We start from the raw sequence: 23107 nt of genomic DNA, 5'->3' as shown, positions 1-23107 counted from the left end.
TCTCTTTCCCCAAGGAGGACTCAAGGAAGATGACTACGGCTAGTCATCAGTTCTCCTACCCTGACTGTAGGCCTCTGCCCCTGGGTTCTCCATGCTGGTAATTGCAGCGAGGGAGTGGAGCTTACACCCTTGAGGGGAGGACAGGCACAGAATAGACAAACCACAAATGAATTTGCAGTTTCAGATTGTATTGTAATGGGATGAACACTGGTGCAGTTGGTCCTATCAGGAGGAGGACACCTCTTTAATTCTTTTTTTTTTTAAGATTTATTTATTATTTATTTTGAGAGAGTGAGGATGAGAGAGAGAGAGAGAGAGTACATGAGGGGGGGAGGGTCAGAGGGAGAAGCAGACTCCCTGCTGAGCAGGGAGCCCGATGTGGGACTCCATCCCGGGACTCCAGGATCATGACCTGAGCCGAAGGCAGTCGCTTAACCAACTGAGCCACCCAGGCGCCCCACCTCTTTAATTCTAACAGGAGGGTAGAAGGATAGAGTGGGCATGGACGCACTTTTGTTTGTAGTTGGTAGTAGCAGAAGTCACTTCCTAAACTTCAAAAGCTACTGTTTATTTTTATTATTTTTATTTTTCATTGCTTTAGGTTTTAGGACATATAATTGTTCAGGCATAAAAAATGACTTAGTTCTCATTTGAATGCTTTCTTTAACACATTTAAAGTAGTACTTATCTAATTTAAACATATAATAAGTCATTAATTATATATAATTCCCTTATGTTCTGAAATCAGTGTTTGCAGGTAGTGATTGAAATGAGTAAAATTATTTTGTAAATATCTGGTTTTAATTACAGTAATTCTATTACATTAATAACATTTCAAGTCTATTAGGAGAACTGATTTATAGTTGCTTCCTTTATATAAAACTTTGATCCTTTTAGTATTTCATATGTATGGTAATATCTGTTAATTATTTCTAATGTATTTTTTTCCTCCTGAGAGGGCAGTAGATCCAGGGACTTCCTGCTTAAGAATAGTGAGTTACGAATTGGGCATTCACATGTGCATTGGACCTAGGAAAATTCACAGGGAAGGCAGATATTTTATGGAAACAGTATAAAAGTGGTATTATAATGTAGTTAAGTCACTTATAAGTTCAGCTTTAAAAATAACTGTTTAAGGTGATTATATTGAGTCATTTAGCCATATACACAAGAAAATAATTTCTACTTTGTCCTACTTCATTAAATCGATTTCTTAACATTCCCTTTGGCATTTTCTCATTTTGGTAATTTTAGATTCATGTGGTCTTCTGTTAGTGGTAGTTAAAATATCAAAAGGTTTTCTCAAAATTGTTTATTGAAAAAGCTGAATTATTTATGAGGTTTGGTAGATAAGTTTGGACTAAGCTGGCAGTTACATTAATTACATTAAAATATTTTTTCTTTATTTCAAAAGAAAGAACAGTCATAATAACAAAGTCAAATAATAGAGAAGATGCTATCCAGTCACACTTTTTAGAAGTAATGACAGCTGGTGGACTGTACTTCCATATGCCTATAATATAGGAGGTCGGGTTAGAGAAAGGCAATGGAGGTTATTATAGACTGTAAGTAGCTTTTCTCCAGTTAAAAATTTTTTTTTTTTTAAACCAGGTTTCTGCTTTGGGTCTGGATCCCTCAGGTGCCCGTTTGGTGACTGGAGGCTATGACTATGATGTTAAGTTTTGGGATTTTGCTGGAATGGATGCTTCTTTTAAGGCATTTCGATCCCTTCAGCCCTGTGAATGGTATGTATTGCACAACTTAATACCTTCATATTTGAAGATAGAGTTGTTATCATTTGAATTCCGTCTATAATGCTTTGTACCAAAATACACTTAAGTTTATATGACCATATGTTACCTTCATTATTTGAATGAAAGAAAAATGTACCTTAAATTTCTTTCCTTCACTTTCATTAACCTAAATTTTAAAGATGTTTTCAGTTTTTTGTTTTGTAAAAAAAATTTGTATTTAGAGATTATTACCTTGCCTAGTTTATTTCAATACTCTAGTAAATACTGTGTAATGTTATGTGTATGTGTATGACATATGCTAAGCCAATAACCAGGTGCTAAGTCAGTGCTGCACTGCGCAGGTATGGTCAGCTAGCATTATATCAGAAAGGGCTTTACATGTTGCAACCACAAGCCACCCTCTTATTTCTGTTTTTGACCATATCTTTTAGATATCTTTTAGATATTAGATATCAAAAATAGATTTTTATTGGTGAAACTGATAGCTTGTTAACTTGCAAATGTATGTTGGAAATGAGGTCTTATTGACTAACTAGATATTCAAGATATGTGAATTAGCTGAACTTTACTTAGACCCAATTTTCTACTCATGCAAGCATGAGTAGGGCTTAGGAATCTAGTTTGCCTTTAACTTGAACTCTTGGGGATGATGGTTTTTGCTATACCTAGTATCTACCTGTAAACTCTGGATTCTTTCAACTATATGGATAAAGTTCCTATTTCTGGGCTATTGAGTGTTTGCTTTCAGTGAACCTTTCATGAAAGTGGTGGTTGGAGTAACTGAAAGGCTGGAGAGCTGGGATTTTTCTTAATCTTGTGGAACAGGTCGTATGAATTGTTTTTGCTTACTTGCTAATAAATGCTTAGGTAATAAATGTCTATATGTGACTCAGAATTGGGTCTGAGACCTCAGATTTCTCTGGGAGCTACAGTTATCTAGCAAAGTAACCTAAAAGTTATATCTAAACATGGCTCTGGTCAGTTTTGTACAAATCACACTGACTTGTAAATTTTGAAGTCCTAACTCTTAAACTATCTTTAGTAAAGATTTGAGAATTCCCTAAATGAACATAGCAGATCTCTGATCAATTGGAAAGGAAAAAAAAAAATAAAAAACAGGGTATCTCCAATGATGGCTGTATTTAATAAAGCTCTTATTATTTAAAATAGTAACTTGGTATCTTGAGTTAGTATGATGACTTTTAAAAAATGTATTTAAAATATGAGGTAATATCTTTTATTCCCGTGTAATAGTCTCTTGATTAAGGATTGTGTTCCCCTTCTACTTTTACAACTGTAAATTCACTTGTTCAGGATTATTCAGTACTCTATTAATGATCAGCTCTGAATAGAATCATGTCTCATGAGTCTCAAGCCAGTGCTCTATTACTAAACTGTGTCATTTGCTACACTGTTGTAATTGAAAATGCAGAAAAACCCAAGAAAAAGCTTATTTTCTCTTCCATAATTAAATTGTTGCATCCTATATATAATAGTGAGCTATCAAAGGGTAGATGGGAATAAAGAGAATTCTTGACAATCTGTACAAGATTAATATAAATTCTAGTATTGCAAACAGTATGTGAATGTTACTGTTTTATATCATGAGAACTGTTTAACTTTGCTATCATTTGCCCCTAATGTCCAAGTAATGTGACTCTATTTTTTATGACAATACGTATTTTTTTACTTAATGTGTGTTTTATATCTATTTATGCATCCATCTGTAATTCATTTTTTACTGTGAAAAATTTCAAACATAGAGAAAAGTAAAGGGATTACTATAATAGCTGTTTATCCTTTACCTAGATTTAGGTAAATTAGGTAGATTAGGCGCCTGGGTGGCTCAGTTGATTAAGCGACTGCCTTCGACTCAGGTCATGATCCTGGAGTCCTGGGATCGAGTCCCTCATCGGGCTCCCTACTTGGCAGGGAGTCTGCTTCTCCCTCTGACCCTCCCCCCTCTCATGTGCTCTCTCTCTCTTTCTCATTCTTTCCCTCAAATAAATAAAATCTTTAAAAAAAATAGATTTAACAGTTACATTTTGTAATTTTTCAACTATTTAAAAGTAAAGACATATATAACTTTCACTTTGAAATAATTCAGCATGAATCTTTCAAAAATATAGACATTTCCCTATATAAATATAGCTCCAATTACCCTAACAAAATTATTTAGAATTTCTTAATATTTCTAATAATCATTCCATATTTAAATTTCCCCAGTTTGCTCTCAGAATGTGTTTTAATGCTGGTTTGTCAAACATGGATCCAATCAAGTAATACATATCATGTTTATTGTGTACCTCTCTTGCATATCTTTTAATCTAGAAGAGGGTCTCCTTCCAAACCATTTTCTTTCCCATGACTTTATTAAACAGACAGGTCTGTTGTGTTTCACAAGGTTTTTCCTCCCTGAATTTTTTAATTGCTTCTTTATGGTATCATTTAACTTATTTCTTTGTCTCCAGTATTTCCTATAGAAGATTCAAAGCCTTGATGATATAGTGTATCACATCACATGGCATGTATTTATTGTCTAGTTGTAGCTGACAGCGCAACTTGTTGTGACTCACATGTAGCTGACAGCGCAACTTGTTGTGACTCACAATTAAGATTGATCCCTGGATTAAATTGGTGACATCTGATTCTTCCATTGTAAAGTTAATATTATATACTTGAGATAGGCAAGAACTTTGTGGGGAGGAGTTGGTTGCATGGAAATATCTAGATTCTCATCATCACTTCACTTAATAAGTTTAGCATCCATTGATTATTCATACCTGAATCAGTTCTCTCATTGAGGGTTGTAAGTTGGTGCTTTTCTTGATTTTCTAAATTCCATTATTTCATCTACATTTATTTGTTGACGTTCTTCTAATAGAACTTTTCCATATTAACTGATGTTATTTGGTTACCCTAAAATACAGTTCTGTGAAGTCAGGATAAATACTTCGTTATTTCTTTAACTACCCATTTTTATTTCAGGGGTAGGTGGTGATAAATGAGTTGTTGCTGTTATTGGTGGTGGTCTTTTTTTCTTTTTCCTTTTTGAGTGGCAGGATTTATGACTTTAAAATTTTCATGTGGTCCAGTCAGTTGTAGTCATTATTCTTTTTGATGTTTAAATTGTCCCAGATTTGGCCAGGGGAGTCCCTGATTGCTATGTAGTTTTGATATGTACTCATTAGACTTTAAAAGCTTACTTATTTTCTGGCCTAACATGATGTAAGCTTCCTGGTATATTCCTTTCCAGGTCCTAGAATCGGCATTTCCCCATGGAGATCTTTTTTTTTTTTTTTTAAGTGGGAATGGTATTTAGAGACCAAATCTGAATGTTACACCTGCTCATTAATAGTGGGATATCATTCCTTCTTGACCTTTTCAGTGGAAAGAGGTAGAAAATACGGGTGTGTGTGTGGGGGTGTGTGTGTGTGTGTATTTAAGTGACAAGATCATATGGGTATTTCCATTTCAAATTTTAGTAAACTTTAACTTCAGAATATTTTTTAATTTACAGAAAAGCTGCAAAGATCATCCAGAGTTCAGGCATACCCCTAACTCAGTTTCCTCTCTTGTTTATATCTTACATTACCACGGTACATTTATGGAAGTAAACCAACGTTGGTACATTACCATGAATCAAACTCCGAACTATTTTTGCATTTCATTGTTTTTTTCCAGTAATATGCCTTCGAAGATACTCCTTACGTTTAGTCTTCATGTCTGTTTAGTCTTCTCTGGTTTATTAATGCCTTCTCAGTCTTGCCTTGTTTTTCCCAACCTTGACAGTCTTGAGGGGTCCTGATCAGGTATTTTGTAGAATGTTTCTTGATTTGTTTTTTTATGATGTTTTTCCTGGTTAGACTGGGACTCTGGGTCTTGGGGATGAATATCACAGAGGTGAAGTGCCCTTCTTATCACATAGTGGGGGTACATGCTATCATGTTTTTAAGGTTTCTCCACTGTAAAGTTAATTTTTCCTCCCCTTTCCATATGCTATTCTTTGGAAGTAAGTCAGTAAATGCTGCTTACATTTGGGAAGATGGAAAAATTAAGCTCCACCTCCTGGAGGGGGTAGGGTTTACATAAACTACTTGGAATTCTTTAAGGAAGAATTGTCTCTTCTTCTCCTATTTATTTATTTATTTATTTATTTAACCAGTTATTTCTACCAGTATTGACTATTTGATATTTGTTTTCTATCTTGGGTTATAAGCCAATACAATGTCATTTATTATGTTGCTAAGATTATTTCAGCTGTAGTCATTAGGAGCTCTTGTGATTTGGCTCTTATGATCCATAAGAGGCATATCTTTGATATGCCTCCTTTTTTTTTTGAGTACATTTTACTTTTTGGTACTATTAGATGCTCCAGACTCATCTTGTGTTGTCCCTCCCCCAGTCCTAGAATCAGTCATATTTGTTAGGACAGTGGTATCTAAAAATAGGATCTAGGTTCTTGGTGTGCTTGTTGTTCCTTCTAGGCCTTCTCAGCTGACAGAGCTGGGAATTAAATGCGTGTATACTCACCTATGTGTGTGCTAGATCTATACAATTGTTTCTTTATCCATTTGCATCCATGTTAAGGTAAACAGGGGTTCATACCCATGTCTCCGACTCTAATCTAGAATACACTGGTTCGCTCTAGCCTTCCTCCTTGGAAACCTTCACTTTCTAACAGTGAGAACTCTGGCTCCCTCCAACCATTATTTCTATGTTTGTTTAACCCAAGTATATGTGTGGAACAGTCACAGAATGGTTAAGCTGTATCCTTGCTCCATTTTTTTAAAGATTTTATTTATTTGACAGAGAGAGAGAGAGAGAGAGCACAAGCAAGGCGAGTGGCAGGCAGAGGGAGAGGGAGAAGCAGACTCTCCACCGAGCAGGGAGCCTGATGCTGGGCTTGTCCCAGGACTCCAGGATCATGAGCTGAGCCGAAGGCAGACTCCTAACCAACTGAGCCACCCAGGAGCCCTCCATTTTTTTTTTTTTAAGGGAAAGTCTCTTTGAAGTTTTTAAATTAGAATTTCACACTGAGAAATTATTGATGAGATTATTGGTAAGATGATTGATTTAGGAACTAAATCCAAAGGCAAGCTCTCCACTCTATCATCCACTCAGGTAGGACACACAGTGGGAGAGGCAGGGTGGCTGTGGAGAATCAGGATCCTACTAGGCAGAGCTTGAGCCTTTGACCCAAGCCAGCTCTTTAGTTCTGCCCAACCCCTGCACATCTAGCTGGAAGCTGCTGATACCAGGAGAGGCAGGGAGCTGCAGGGCCACTGAGGAACCAGCCATAAGTTGGGGCGTGGGGAGCTTGTGATGGCAAGGAGGCCTCCGCACCTTAAACTGCTGAGTACTTCTGGGAGCCCCGGCTGTAGAACTCCTTGGAATGGATCCATGGTGGTCCTCTTCTCATTCCAGAAGGTGTGACCTTTGAGAGGAGGCAGCTAGCAGACACCTTGTGAGTGCAAGATCACAGCACTTGGCTTCCAAGTACTTGTCCTGGGACTGGGGGTGAAGGAAGGGGTGCTGGCCCAAGGGGAGGATTCTTCAGCTTGTCCCTGTTGACCCCAACACTTCAGTCAGCCAGCCCATTCTCACATATATTAGTTATATTTATATAGTCATATATATTATAATTATATACTAAAAAGACAAAAAACCTGCCTGAAGAGAAACTCCTAAAGGACCCACGTGACTCAGGAAGTTTACTGTCCCCTCACCCCTCACCTCTCCCAAATTCTTGTATAAAATCATCTAGTGCAATCCTCATGAAACCCCCACTCGCCCCAGCTCCCCCCACCTTGGCCCTCCTGAGTCATCTGCTGAGCAGGGAGCCTGCTTCTCCCTCTGCCTGCAGCTCCCCCTGCTTGTGCCCTCTCTCTCTCTCTCTCTCTGACAAATAAATTAAAAAATAAAAATAAATAAATAAATAAAGTAGCCTTTCTTTATTTTCATGTTGATCTGTTAACCCTTTAGATTGAATTGCTCACCCCTATGAGAATCTATAAACATCTGTTACTCAGCTAAATTTTTCCATACCTTTTGTCATTCATCTACATTGTTCTTGTGTCACCTGTGAAGAAAACTTAAGGGAGTTTGTTGACTGTCTTGAAGGTATAAAAGCAGAGTGAGCTGTTTTTAGACCATCTGTTCACCATGGTGAGTAAGTGGGTGTCAAACAGGCATTCACACAAAGATCCCCATAGCCATTCAGGATAGGAGTCGGAGTCCTAAATTTAGAAGTGAGCATGGGATCAGGTGTTTTGAATTTTGGGCATCTCTGATGAATTTTTTAGCATTTTTGACCTGGCTCTCATTTCCCTGGGACGCTAAAAATACTTTGAGGTCAAATGTTTTCTTTTTTCTTTTTTTTTTTTTTTTAAAGCGCTAATTTTCTTTTCTTTTCTTTTTTCTTTAAGATTTTTATTTATTTATCTGAGAGCGAGAATGAGAGAGAGAGAGAGAGAGAGCGCACATGAGAAGGGGGGAGGGTCAGAGGGAGAAGCAGACTCCCCGCTGAGCAGGGAGCCCGACGCGGGACTCAATCCTGGGACTCCAGGATCATGACCTGAGCCGAAGGCAGTCGCCCAACCAACTGAGCCACCCAGGCGCCCGAGGTCAAATGTTTTCTTGACCTACCAGCATAATAATGAGATTTTTCAAAATGCTTTTCTTCTGTTGTTATTCAACTTCTTTTTGATGCAGCTTCCATTTTGGTATTTTGAAGTATGTTTAATAATTTGTTTTGGACTTTTGCCCAGCCAGCATCCATATTAGATTTGTGAATCTCTAGTTTCAGAAGTCTTTCTTTGTCCCATTTAGTGAAAATCATCAGTACTGCATTTTCTCTAATCCAGTCTGCTAGTCACCTTTTGTTTCTTCATAGATTCTCAAAAATTGTATATGTATGTTCATGAGTTAGAATCCTTGGGCTCACAGATCCTTCGGATGTATTCTTTATGCAAAAAAGTGTGGATGGAGTAAAATTTTTCATAAAATATTAAGAAGCTTTGGATCACTTAGGTAGCCCCAAGTTAAGAATTCCTTATCTTCTGCCCACTTAAAAATGGCTACTGTCTGTTCTCGTATTTTAAAAACATTTTAATTAATTAATATATTAAGTTATGTTCTCATACAGAAATTAAAACATTACAGTTAAACCTAAAGTTCTTCCTTGATCATCTCTTAAATATCTCTTTACTAGGTATTCTTACTGTTTTCATAATAGTGTATATTCTTTAAGTTTTTTTTATGCCACTATCCACAAATATACATACCCATCAAAAGAGTGTATACTATATTTGTTTTCATAAATGATATCAGATGGTTGTTATTCCATAATTTGTTTTTGTTTTCCACTTCACAGTTTGCTTGGAGATTTTTAATATCACTACATGTTCTGTATTCTTTCCAAGTGTTGTATAGCATATTGTATATAACTTACCATAGTTCAGAACCATCTGAAGGGCTTGTTAAAATGTTAAATGCTGAAGGGAAAAAAAAAATAAGAGAGGAAGAGAGGAACAAATCAAGAAACAGACTCTTCACTATAGAGAACAAACTGGTGGTAACCAGAGGAGAGGTGGGTGGGGACATGGATTAAATAAGTGATAGAGATTAAGGATGAGCACAGAGTGATGCATGGAAGTGTTGAATCACTATATTGCATATCTGAAACTATTATAACACTCTATGTTAACTGGAATTAAAATACAAACTTAAAAAAGTGTTAAATGCTGGACCTCACCTTTAGAATTTCTAATTCTTTGGAGTTGGTGTGGCCTGGGAATAACTGAAATTTGAGCCATGCTGTTGGGGCCTGGTATTATTTTTCTAAACTATGGTAACTGAAATTCATGCATCAGAACTATGCAAAGCAAGGATTGCCTGTATCTTTTTTTTTTTTTTTAAATTCCAGTGTAGTTAACCTACAGTGTTACATTAGTTTGGTGTGTGTGTGTGTGTATATATATATATATACACACATATATATATACCAAATCTTCTTTATCCATTCATCTGTCAGTGGACACTTGGGCTGCTTCTATAGTTTGGCTATTGTAAATAATGCTGCTGATTGCCTGTATTTTTAAAAAGCACTTATTATTGAACTATAGTTGACATAAAATGTTATATTAGTTTCAGGTGTACAACATAGTGATTTGACAATTCTTTACATTACTCAGTGCTCAGGGGCGCCTAGGTGGCTCAGATGGTTAAGTGTCTGCCTTCGGCTCAGGTCGTGATCCCAGGGTCCTGGGACTGAGCCCCGCATCGGGCTCCCTGCCTCGCGGGAAGCCTGCTTCTCCCTCTCCCACTCCCCCTGCTTATGTTCCCTCTCTCGCTGTGTCTCTCTCTGTCAAATAAATAAATAAAATCTTAAAAAAAAAATACATTACTCAGTGCTCATCATGATAAGTGTAGTCACCATGTGTCATCATACAATACTATTGCAATATTATTGACTACATTTCCAGTACTGTACTTTTCATTTCCATAACTTAATTTATTTTATAACTGGATATTGGATATCTTAATCTTCTTTGCCTATTTCTCAAACCGCCCCCTCCCCTTTCTAGCAACCATGAGTTCTCTGTATAAGTCTGTTGGTTTTGTTTTTTAGGTTCCACATATTGGTGAAATCATACAGTATTTGTCTTTGACTTATTTCACTTAGCAGAATACCCTCTACATCCATTCACATTATTGCAAATAACATGATTTCATTTTTTTAAATGACTGAATAATATTCCATTGTGTGTGTATGTGTGTGTATATGAATGTATAAAAGATATATATCTTTTTTTTAAGATTTATTTATTTGAGAGAGAGGGGGAGAGAGCAGGGGAGGGGCAGAAGGAAAGAATCTCAAACAGACGCCCCGCTGAGCACAGAGCCCAACACAGGGGCCTATATCAAGAACCCCCTCAAGATTTTTATCACATGATATGGCTTCAATAGTTTGTTAATCATTTGTCATAAATGTTCAGCCTTTTCATGTGGATGAATTCTATTTTTCATTAGGTGTTTCTTTAAAATTACTATTCTTACTTGATTTGTAAATGCTAAATTTCCATTTCATAATTGAAGACAAGGTTGTTTTTGGATCACGCATTAGAGATCATCTTTCCAAAGCCAATTTGTGAATGGGCACATAGCAGAACTGCACATACTTCAGTAACTTCTGACACTGCACATTACAGAGTTCTCAAATTGGGTTTTATGGGCATACTTTTAGGGGCTCATAAATTTCTTTCATTAATTAGAAAATTTTGTTTTTTCATTTTGATAATCTTTGGCCCATCCCTAATGCCCAATTTGTTTACCTGTGTGTTTAAAATCATTTGGGCTGAAGTGCTTTTTTCACTTACAGTTGCCAGGGCCTAGTGAGAAAGGAGCAGAGACAGGCATCATACATAAATGTGTTGGCACCAAGTGAAGGTTTGTTTTGTCATTAAGTGATGTATGAATATATTTTTCACAGTGGTTATAAAAGAGACAATTGGGAGGGAAATTGAGTCATCACTGGAACACAGTAAAATAGACATGTGCTATATAGCAGGCAATAAATATTCATTAACTAGCTAATCCGAAGGTAGGTTAGAGAACTTAGGTAGGTGGACATAATTAATTTGTTACACAATAAAGAAGTTGTTTCATTCTGTATGATATTGTTTCAGCAAACATTGCAAAATTAATTTGAATTCTATTGGATCTTTTGTTTTAGTGTTTACTTAAAAAATCACTTTATTGAGGTACAGTCTAGATAACAAAATTCATTCACTATAAGTGTGCAATTCAGTAATTGTTAGTAAACTTACAGAATTGTGCAACCAGTACCACAGTCTGATTTCCATCACTCTAAAATCAAATCTCATTCCCATTGTGGTCACTCTTCATTTCCACCTCCAGCCTTAGGCAGCCGCTAATCTTTCTGTCTCTTATCAGTTTGCTTTTTCTGGACATTTCATATACATGGAATCATACAGTATGTGGTCTCTTGTATCTGGCCTCTTATCATAATGTTTTTGAGGTTCATCTATATTGTAGGAGACATCTGTACTTTGTTCCTTTTTATGATCAAATAGTATTCCATTTTGTATTTATGTGTGAATGTATATATGGCATATTTTGTTTGTCCATTCACCAGTTGGTGGACACATTTGGGTTATTTTCACATTTTGGCTATTATGAATAATGCTGCTATGAACATTTGTGTACAAGTCTTGGGATGTTTCCATCTATCTTTCTTAGGTTGATACTACCTAGATTGGGAATTGCTAGGTCATATGGTAAATCTATGTTTAATGTATTAGTAACCTGACAAACTGTTTTCCAGAGTGACCGCACCATTTTATATTTGTACTGGCAGTATATAAGGGTTCCAGTGTCTTTACATTATCACCATCATATGTTACTATCTTTTCCATGATAGTAATTTCTGTGGGTGTGGAGTGGTCAATGTTTACTTTTTAAATTCATTGTGAATTCATAGTTTTATAAGAGTTGTAAGGATAAGGACCCTTGTCACCTGTTTACATGCAGTTAAGTAATATAATAGAAATTATTTGTCATCACAAAATGATCTCTAAGCTGTTCTCCCATCAAAAGGAAGGTGTTATTACTCACATTTGAAAAGTACTGACCTAAGGCATTGAGAAAAGGATCAATTGTGGAACAATCCTCAAAATATGTAGAGTTAAAAAAGCACAGTATAGAAGAGTATGTAGTTGTTTTTTTAGAGAATAGTATCTAGCTTTTTTTTAAAACCTTGGAAAAAACAATATGTACTGTTTGCTTATATATGCATAAAATGTTTCTGGAAAGATATAGAAGAAACCAACAACACTAGTTGTTTATAGGGAAAAGAACTGGTTATCTGGGAGACCAAGATGGGAGGAAAACATGTTGTTACTTGTCCCTTTTATATCTTTTGAGTTTTAACTACTATGTGTATATTCTGCTTATTTAATCCAGGAATAAATGTTTTCTTTTGTTAAAGAACAAAGAAGATATGATCTGCTTGCATAATAGCTTATTGAGTCTGGCTGAGTTCTTCGTATCAGTTAATTCTCATAACTGCCGTGTGTCATAGATACATTTATTATCCCTGTCTTACGGATGTGGAAATGGAGGCTTAGAGAGATTAATTAATTAGCCTAAGGTCACACAAAGTGATAGACCAGGGATTTGAATGCAGGCATTCTAACTGTAGAGCATGTACCATTAATCATTATGTTATACAAAAGCACAGAGGGATTGAAACCATTTAGAATAAGTGCCATTAGAAACAGTCGAGGGTGTGTGTGTTTGCTTAATTCCTTTATTTGTAAGCCTTACATATCTCAATACTTTATTCACTGCCCATGCCGTGTAACTGAGGTAATAATGTTTTGGCTTTTAGGGAAAGTTGTTTTTTGTTACTTTATAGCTGATATTTGTGCATCATAATAGTTTATTCATTTCACATAATTGCATGATAAGATTAATGATTTGTTTAGGCATTTGTGCTTTCTCTCTGTGTGTTATCAGTTAGTTCTGAAAAAGAAGGTGAAGGTGGACAGAGAGTCCCCTTGCAAACTTAGACCCATTACTTGTGTATGAGTTGATGTGTATGGAAGCAGAGTTACATATATTTCAGTAATCATGTCGTTGTGTCTCTTTTCACTTGATCTAGTTCATTAATTCAGGTTAATGACAATATATATTTGAACTTTTTATATTTATTAGTAAATTGGTAAACTTGCTTTATGACTTACCTTATTAATATGTTAATATGTTATATATTAACTACTAGATTTTGCAAATTTTGCCATGTATGACTTTCCCCCCATAGATATTACCGATCAGTGGCATCATTAATTAGGCTGTATGCAAGGTAGAATACCACATCCATCCAGCCTCCTTCAGCCTTGCATATAACAAGCTTTTGTTAGTAACTAATCTTGGATATCACCGGTAAGAAGGAAAAAGTTGGAAAGTAAGATGCCTTTAGCTGTAATATTAGGTTGATAAAATCACAAGTTATTCTCTTGTATGTCGGGATAGTCCCAGGCATTGGTAAAACTTCTTGTGGTTTACTAACTGGAGAGGAGGTTGTTTACTTGGTCTATATGAAGGTCAAATGAGACCATGTGCATCAACAGAAAGCTTTAATAGGAGGTGAAATGGTATGTGGGAAAAAGCACAGTTAATATTCTTTGATAAACAGTATGTATCTGAATATATTTTCCCTTTCTCTTTGATATTTGCTTTATATAAGCTTATATAAGCTTAAGCATTTTTTTTAACTTAATTTCCTGGGTTTCTGCTGCCTTCTGTAACTGTTGTCAAGTTACATAATTTGTGAATTTTATCTTGTTAACTAAACATCAGCAAACTCTTGTACTGTGTCTGAGCTTAAATGTCAGCTCCTCAGAGCCCTTTCTTAAGCATCCCATCACAAAGTGGCTTCTGTCCATTGCCATTACTCTGTTCATTGCTCTGATTTATTTCCTTTATAGTATTTACCACCATCAGACACAATCTGTTTTTCACATTTGTTTACTTGTGTTCCAGTACCTGGAATACTGCCAGGCAGATAGTGGGAATTTATTCTTTGTTAAATATGTTGTAAATAATAGAATATTCTCATATTTTTCTTAAAAAGGTTCTTGTTGTAGGGGCGCCTGGGTGGTACAGAAGGTTAAGTGTCCGACTCTTGGTTTCCACTCAGGTTGTGATCTCAGGGTTGTGAGATTGAGCTCCGAGTCAGGCAGGTTCTGCACTCAGCGTGGAGTCGGCTGGAGATTTTCTCTACCTCTCCTTCTGCCCCTCCTGCTTGTGCTCTCTCTTGCAAATTAATAAATCTTTTTAAAAAAGTTTCTTACAATTGTATAGAGTAAAAGACCATTTTTCACCAAGTGTACCTGTCTTTTCAAAAAGAAAGGAAGCAAACAGATTTCTTTTCCTGGAAGACCTAAACTCTTTGACTTAAACCCTATTAGTTAAAGGCAAACAGGAACAGGCAGCTTTTGAAATCTATGGCTCTGCACTGTTGGTGACGCTGAGTCTTCAGGCTGATCTGTTTAGTTCTTTTAAAAAACAAAAAACAAACAAACAAAAAAACAGGGCATGTATTCTTAAGATAATGGTGAATGAGTTTTATTGCATCTTATGATTTCTATTCATTTTGTATTAAAATTGATTGCCCCTGAGGTATGATTTCTACTTTTGGAAATGTCGTTTGCATTTCTTAGTATATATCTGTTAGTTCATTCATTTGGTTAAACAAAGAAAAATAATGCTTTGCTCTAGTATTTTGCCTTCCTAGGTTAACCCTAGATTCAGAAATTTAAAAATTTCTATTACTAGAAATTAGAATGGATGAACCAATGCTGTAGCCATTGGGCATTATACACCATCTTCTCTGCTAATTCAGCTGAGCTTATGTCATAACTGTCAGTTATAGTGGGATGGGGGAAACTTCATTACTTTCCTAGGCTTCCATTGGAGTATTCCCCCCCCTTTCTTTTCCATAGCAGACCGATTTATGTAAAATTCAGTTTTACAATTAAATATTACCATGGAGTCAATGTGTGTGATGGGTAAGAGTGTGGATTCTGAGTCATGTAAGTCTGAATTCGAATTCTGTCTTGACTTGTTCTTTGGTGTGTGAATAGGCAAGTTATTTTATCACTTCGACTGTTGGTTTCCTAGCCTGTAAAATAGATTTAACAATACCCATTTCTTTGGGTTGTCATAATGATTAATTGAAATAATGTATGCAGCATAGTGCGTGGCACTTGGTCAAGCAGCACTCAGTGATATTAGTTTTTATTATCTTGGTCATTTAATGTGAGAGTACGGAATCTCACAGGTTGATATCTCTCATACCTTTCAAGTATTATTTCCCATTACTAAGTTTTTGTTAGTAACATAAAATTGGATTGTACCTCTACCTTTGGACAGTTGTTTAGGCTGTTCCCTCTGCTGATCTCCTTTAAGAGTACTGGCTATCCAACTTTGTTTCTCTGTTACCTCTTCTCCATTTGCCTTTTCTTTTCTCTGACGCTGTTCTTTCTCTCTTTCTCTCTCTCTCTCCCTTTTTTCCCCCCTACAATCTGTGAAAATCCCTTAAACCAAACTACTTCACTAATTTCTTACTATAATTCAGTTTCTTATTGGTTTTAATGAACTTTTATTTTTTTATTTTTTAGAAGAGTCATATTTATTTCATTTGACTTGTATCTTACCTATATATATATTTGTATTTTTTAAAAATTTAAATTCAATTAACATATAATCTATTATTTGTTTCAGGGGTACAGGTCTTTAATTCATTAGTCTTACATAATACCTGGTGCTCATTACAACACACACCCTCCCCAGTGTCCATCACCCAGTTATCCCATACCCCTCCCCCCTCCCCTCCAGCAACCCTCAGTTTGTTTCCTAAGATTAAGAGTCTCTTACAGTTTGTCTCCCTCTCTGTTTTTGTCTTGTTTCATTTTTTTCCTATCTTCCCCTATGATCTTCTGCCTTATTTCTTAAATTCCACATATCAGTGAGGTCATATGATACATGTCTTTCTGTGATTGACTTACTTCGCTTAGCATAATACCCTCTAGTTCCATCCACGTTGTTGCAAATGGGAAGATTTCATTTTTTTTGTTGGCTGCATAATATTCCATTGTATATATGTGTATACACACACACACACACACACACACACACACACACCACATCAACCCAATAAACATTGGGGTGCAGGCGCCCCTTTGATGACTACATTTGTATCTTTGGGGTAAATACCCAGTAGTGCAATTGCTGGGTTGTAGGGTAGCTCTATTTTCAACTTTTTGAGGAACCTCTGTACTGTTTTCCAAAGTGGCTGTACCTTAATGAACTTTTAATAGTCATATTTACTCAGGCATAATTTATATACAGTAAAATATATTCCTTTCAAGCGTGCAGTTCCAGGAGTTCCGAGAAATGCGTGCAGTCATATTACCAGCACCACAGTCAAGATAAAGAACATTTCATTATCCCCCAAAGTTCCCTCCAGTCACTTTGTGCTCAATCCCTTCTCCTGACATCCAGGCAACCACTGATCTGATTTTGTTGTTGCCTCTCTCAGTAGGTTTTCTCCTTTTCATTGCTGTGTAGTATTCCTCATATGAATACATTATAGATTGTTTATCTGTTCACCAGTTAGACATTTGCGTTGCTTCCAGTTTTTAGATATTTGAATGAAACTGCTGTAAATATTTCTGTACAGGTGTTTTTGTAGATAAATGTTTTAATTTCCTTGGGCAAATAGAGTAAATTTGGAGTGAATTGTTGGCTCATATGCTATGTGTATGTTAACTTTATAAGAAATTGCCAAACTTTTCAAAAGTGCCTGTACCATTTTGCTTTCTAAGCAGCAATGTATGAATTTTAGTTAATTTACATCCTTAGGTACACTTGGTGGTATCAGTATTTAAAATTTAGCCATTGTTTTGGGTATGTAGTGATATGTAAATGGTTTTAATTTGAATTTCCATAATTAGTGTGATGTTGAGCATCTTTTTATGTCTTTCATTATGTATGTCTTCTTTAGTGAGCTGTCCAAATCTTTTGTCCATTTGAAAAATTGAGTTGTTCTTCTCAGGTTGGTTGATAAAGTTCTTTATAAGATTTGTGTATTATAAATATTTCCTCTCAATCTGCAGCTTTTCCTTTTCCTAAGTGTCTTTTGAAAAGCAGCCTTAATGTATTTTTACATATTGTTTTCTGTCCTTGCCTTGTTTTTTGCTCAAAGCCGTATTTTCTTGAAATGTTTTTAGATAGAAAGAAACATTTTTTAATGTTTATTAAATAAAAAGCATTTTCCAAAAAATTCCTTTTGTTTATTTTTTAAACTTTTAAAAAAATATTTATTTGAGAGGGAGAGGGAGAGTAGAGAGGGAGAGGGAGAGGGAGAAGCACACTCCCTGCTGAGCAGGGAGCCTGATGCGGGGCTCCATCCCAGGACCCTGAGATCATGACCTGAGCCGAAGGCAGACCCTTAATCGACTGAGCCACCTAGGTGCCCCCTTTTTGTAATATATAACTTTACATATTTACATTTTTCAGTTACTAGAGAAAGTTTAGGAGGTTATATCTTGCAGATGGAAGTGTACTCTTTGGGGGAAAAGAAGAAATTTCACTTTTTACTTTTACATGGCATGGCAAAACAGTATAATTGCTGTTATAATTAACAGGATATTTTATAATTAGGAAAACAAAAGACATCGTAAAGAAAATTAAAAGACAAATTATCAACTCAAAAATAAGTTGGAATACATATTGAAAGTAATGGGCTGCTATCCATAATACATAGTTCCTACAAATCAGTAAGGGAAAGGGATATTTGAAAATTAAAACTGGTCAAAGGAAATGAATTAACAGATAACAGCAGAAGAAATATAACTGGCCAGTAAACGTGAAAATGGATACTCAACTTTATTAACAGTAAAGGAAGGAAAAATTAAAATGCCATTGAGGTACTACTTGTCACTTAGACTGGCAAAGGAGAAAGAGATCCATGCTATCCAGTGTTGGGGGAAGGCAAAGATGGGATATCATTTACTAAACCTTTTTTCCACAGAACAGTTTGGTAATATCTATCAAGATGTAAAGTGTGAATTCTGATGCAAGATTTGGAGAAAAAAGTACTTTCATGTATTGTACCTATACTCCATAGGTACCATGCTCCTTACTTCTCCTGCCTCCACAGTTCCTTTTACAATCCCTCCCTTAGGGTTCACCTCAGGCTTAAAACTCGCTTAGAATTCTGCATCAGTCTCTTTACTGTTTTGCCCACTATTCATGCTAAATCCCTGTAATGCCTTCCTGATACATTTTGACTAAAACTCAAATGCCATGGTTTATAATGTTCCTTATGATCTGGCCATTGCTTATTTCTTCCCTTGCTCTAGCAGAATGGCTGAGAGATTTTTACACAGTATGTACTTTGTTTTCTACTTAGAATGCTCTTCCCTACTTCCTGCTCCCTGCTCCCCCCTTACCAACAGGTAGCTCCTTATGCTTGGGTCTCCATCTAAACATTGCTTTTCCAGAGAGGCTTTCTAATAAAGTAGGTCCCTCTCGTATGTGTTCCCTCAACACCTTTTATTCATTGTGAAATCCTGAGCCCCTGTTGTTCTGCTACTAGAATTAAGACTTGAGTTATTTTTAGCATCAACATTATCATAAAGGAAACTGTTGGGAATACTCAGAACAAAGCCTTAGCTCTTTCAAGTCATTCTCATTGGTTGGCTGTTTTTGATCATATTTCTCTAATCCTCAGAAGACATGAAAACATACTGTTTAGGTATTTTCATTCCTTGCCTTTTGGATTGACTATCCTATTTTAACATGGAACTTGACTGCAAAATCATATAATGTCATGAAGCTATTAATCTATACTTGATTGATAGAGTAATTTTATCACATTTCTAAATAAGAATATGCATTTTAATGGAAGGGAAGAGTTATAGATTAGCTTTAGTAAAATTATGTATATATAGTCCTGAATAGAATTTTCTCTGGCTTTAATTTTGTTTGACAGATAGAGTATTTTGTCAAGTTACTACTAGCTTATTAACCTTTGGTATGTTTAAGCTGGTAAGTGACATATTTGACATATTCTTAATATTTTGCACTGGAAGTCTATTCTTAAATTTAAAGCTAAAATACTGAAGTAGCTGAAGATTTGTTTTGGCATGGAATAAATTAGTATTTTCTGATATTCTCATACAGAAAACTTTGATGGCTCTGCTTCAGGTCTGTTGCTTCCTTGCCCTGTTCCCAGCCCTGGATAATATATATTGCATACCTGAAAAATGGCATGCAAATCTGAAACTATATTTTCTGTAATTATTATCATCCTTTTTTTCTAAAAATGTAGTAGTCACATTTGACATAGGACTTGAGTTTTTTGAGTTGGTGCAGAAAATAAAAAATGTAAGGATGTTTCTCATGAGTATTTTGGTTAATAGCTAATTAAAAAATATGATAAACTTATACTAACTTGACTCGTAATAAATTTGAAATACTCAGCGTATTCAATTCGAGTATATTCATTATAGTTGGCTGCCAAGATTTTATACCTGTCAAGTCTTAAAGAGACCTCAGAAATAAAGAAGTAACAATAATAGCAACTACTCATTTCATGTACTGTTAGGTGTCTTTATGTATATTATTTTTACTCCTCATCCCGATCCTGTAAGTGTTATTTCTCCAGGTTCTTTCAGTGCAAGAAACCAGGACTCAGCAAAGTTATACAGTTAGTACCTGAACTCTGTCTCAGGAGCACCTCTGCATGGTGCTGTCCACTAGTTGCATCAATTAATTTTCCAAAAGATGGGGGAGGCTGAACCGGGTGAAGCTGAAGGGCCTGTTCACCCTCACAGAGCCACTTAACAGCAGAGTGAGGACTTGGATCCCTGGCCTCCTGACTCACATTCCAGTGCACTTTTCACTACATCAGGACATGTTGGCTCCTGAGCCCCAAGTGACAGCCCCAAACAGCTGTGTTGATCTGTCTTGCATGTCCCAGCTTGTTTTGCTAGCTGAGCAAAAACTACTTAAAAGGATCCTCAATCTTCACCTTCCCATTCCCCTCCACTTACACTCATATACTCCCACTTGCCCCATGAATAACTTCACAGAAAGAATTGTGCAATGTCACTAAGCCTTCCTTTGGTGTCAGAGTTACTCCCTGAGAGAACATTCACTTCCTCATGACTCCAGTTTACTGTCAGATTGGCTTTCCCTCTTTTCTCTTTGATCGGAATCTTAGTTGTTTAGGCAGGAATTTGAGGAGCAGATGTTATACTCCTTGAAGAAGCCCTTTAATTCTCCTTAGTACTGTGTCTAATGACTCCTTAATCCTGTCCTTTTAACTCTGTGGCTAGCAGAATTAAGAGTGAAGTGGGACAGGAATGATGAGCTTGATGCTTAACTTTTCATTTTAATGTTGACAAAGAGAGCACATGAAAAACAGTGATAGAAGGAAAACAGCAAGTTTGCCTATAACAGCTAAAGTAAGGTGAATATTAGTGTAGAATTGTTGAGATTTTGTATTTCCCTCCAAATATAAATAGAGCAATTTCAGAGAGCCCATAGCCAGAGAAATGGAGCCACTGACTGTTTTTACTACCTTTTCTTCTTAAATTTTGCTATTCTTTAGATAATTATTTCCAAAGAGAAATAAAAATGATTGACCAGAGAAAACAAAGTTATCTCATACAGTACTAGATCTTTTTTTTTTTTTAAGATTTTATTTATTTATTTTGACAGAGAGAGACACAGCGAGAGAGGGAACACAAGCAGGGGGAGTGGGAGAGGGAGAAGCAGGCTTCCCGCTGAGCAGGGAACCCAGTGTGGGGCTCGATCCCAGGACCCCGGGATCATGACCTGAGCTGAAGGCAGCGGCTTAACCGACTGAGCCACCCAGGCACCCTCATAAGTGCTAGATCTTTTATGGTTAGTGAAGAAAATCAACTTCTCCAATATGAGAGTTCTGTTAACAAAGATATACCCTGTGAACTACTTTGCTTTAGCAGTCTGAACTATCTAATTATCAAAAATCTGATCTGCTTGTTTATATATATGTACATATGTATGTATAAATTTGTCTGTATGTGTGTATATATACATATATATACACACATTTGTGTGTGAATGTGTATATAAACAAATTGGATTAAACTGCCAATAATTTTCTGTTTCTAATTAATCACTTGAAATTTAGTATATCAAGCAGGGTCTAATAAGTAGAGAGCAAGCACACAGCAATTTGAAAAGGGAGAAGTTTATTATAAAGAGTTACTAACAGAGGATTGGAGAAATGAGGTATTGGCTAATAAAAAGTAAAGAGTACTCTAAAGAACACAGGAATAGCAGATAAAAGGAGCATCTCTTACCCCTAGGGTGGAGATAAAACATTCAAGGGAGAGGCCCCCCGGGACTGAGATCCAGACATTTTAGAGGACAAGGCTTTGGCTCATTGAATGATAAAGAATTTTTGTGCTCTGACAGCAGAACTTTCCAGAAACCTGTCTCACCAGAGTTACTGGTATAGCACTGCGGCGGAAGGTGCTGGGGGAAGCTGCTGGATGTTGCTGACCACTAGGTACTTGAGCAGCCTGGTGTAGAGAAGCTGTACAGGCTGTGGGAGCCAGACACTAAAGAAGCCATGTGGGGTGCTGGAGCCCACCAGGAGGAGCACACTGGAACCTGCAGTGTCTCTCTAGCACCCTCTAGCTGCAAAACTTCATGCCCCAGGGCAAAGGAAGAATATTTAAAGGGCCCAAATTCATTTTTGCAGAGCAGGCAGTGAAGGGTGAATTTAGAGCTGTGAGGCAATAAATGGACAACTGGCAAATCTGGTGAAACATATAATTTTATATCTTATTATGGGGGCCTCCTTCTTGATTTAACATTTAAATTTGGGACCCTGGTCAGAATTTTGCTAAGGACCTCATTCCTTCCCAGCATTTTAGCATTTAGTATAAGGTCAGAGAGGCTTTTCTTTTTAGGAAGGAAGGGCCTGGGCATTAGCCCCACATTTGCTTTTCTAGGTTTCTTTCTCATGAGCACCTGGTTTGGGAGCTTCAATTTCTTATATACATTGACCTTTTGATCTGGGGCATTGTGGTGAAATTCCTCACACTGTCACACATTCTAGCCTCAGAGCCCACTCAGACCTTTGTTTGAATTATCTTTGAATTGGAATTAGTACTTTGAATCAGTGCATTAAGAATGGGTTTTTGAAGAATAAATATTTAAAAAACTATCAGCTAGAATTGCAGAATTTTAGGAGAAATGGTCAGTTTAAATTTTGAGCACTAGTTTCTAGTTAGCAGTAGCTGTGAAGAAAAGCAGTTTCATTGTAAATATCTAATTTGGATTTGGCCACCAGCCGGGAAGAATAATTCTTTTGTTGCTTAGTCAGATACACTTAAATTTTGATTTTTTGTGTATATTCTGTTTCTAGGAGACAAAATTATCATGATTAATAGTTTTTTCTGCTGAAATATCCATTTATTTCTCAGCCTTGAAACTATAGACTTAGAAAGTAAATCTAAATAAGACTAAATAGCCTAAAATTTTGTTAAAATTGTCTTATCATTGAAATTTATTTTATTTTCAGATTAACCTTTTAGGATAAATCAAAGAATAGAGTTTTTTTGTCTTTTTTTTTTTTTTTTGCCAACAGAGTTACATTCATAAAGGAAGTTGTGAGGACCGTTTAAAAAGACAGATTTTCATTTTTGCTTTCTGATAGAGAAATTTTATATTTGGGACTAAGTTCTCCAGCAGAATTCTTTATG

At 36.2% G+C, this 23107-nt stretch overlaps 1 protein-coding gene across 3 annotated transcripts in view; it reads left to right on the top strand.

Moving 5' to 3' along the window:
- The window catches only part of WDR70 (WD repeat domain 70), a 293077-nt gene that overhangs the window by 55918 nt on the left and 214052 nt on the right, over positions 1-23107 (top strand). For all 3 annotated transcript variants that reach the window (XM_025867371.2, XM_025867372.2, XM_073890980.1), the window contains one exon: positions 1612-1745. In XM_025867371.2, the coding sequence (XP_025723156.1) occupies positions 1612-1745 (134 nt within the window). The remainder of the gene's footprint in view (positions 1-1611; positions 1746-23107) is intronic.

The sequence above is a fragment of the Callorhinus ursinus genome, unplaced genomic scaffold, assembly GCF_003265705.2.
Source record: "Callorhinus ursinus isolate GAN/ISIS: 27379988/994484 unplaced genomic scaffold, GSC_fseal_2.0 scaffold3, whole genome shotgun sequence".
NCBI lineage: Eukaryota > Metazoa > Chordata > Mammalia > Carnivora > Otariidae > Callorhinus > Callorhinus ursinus.
The sequence above is the reverse complement of the archived record's forward strand: the minus strand, read 5'-3'. Positions and strand labels throughout refer to the sequence as shown.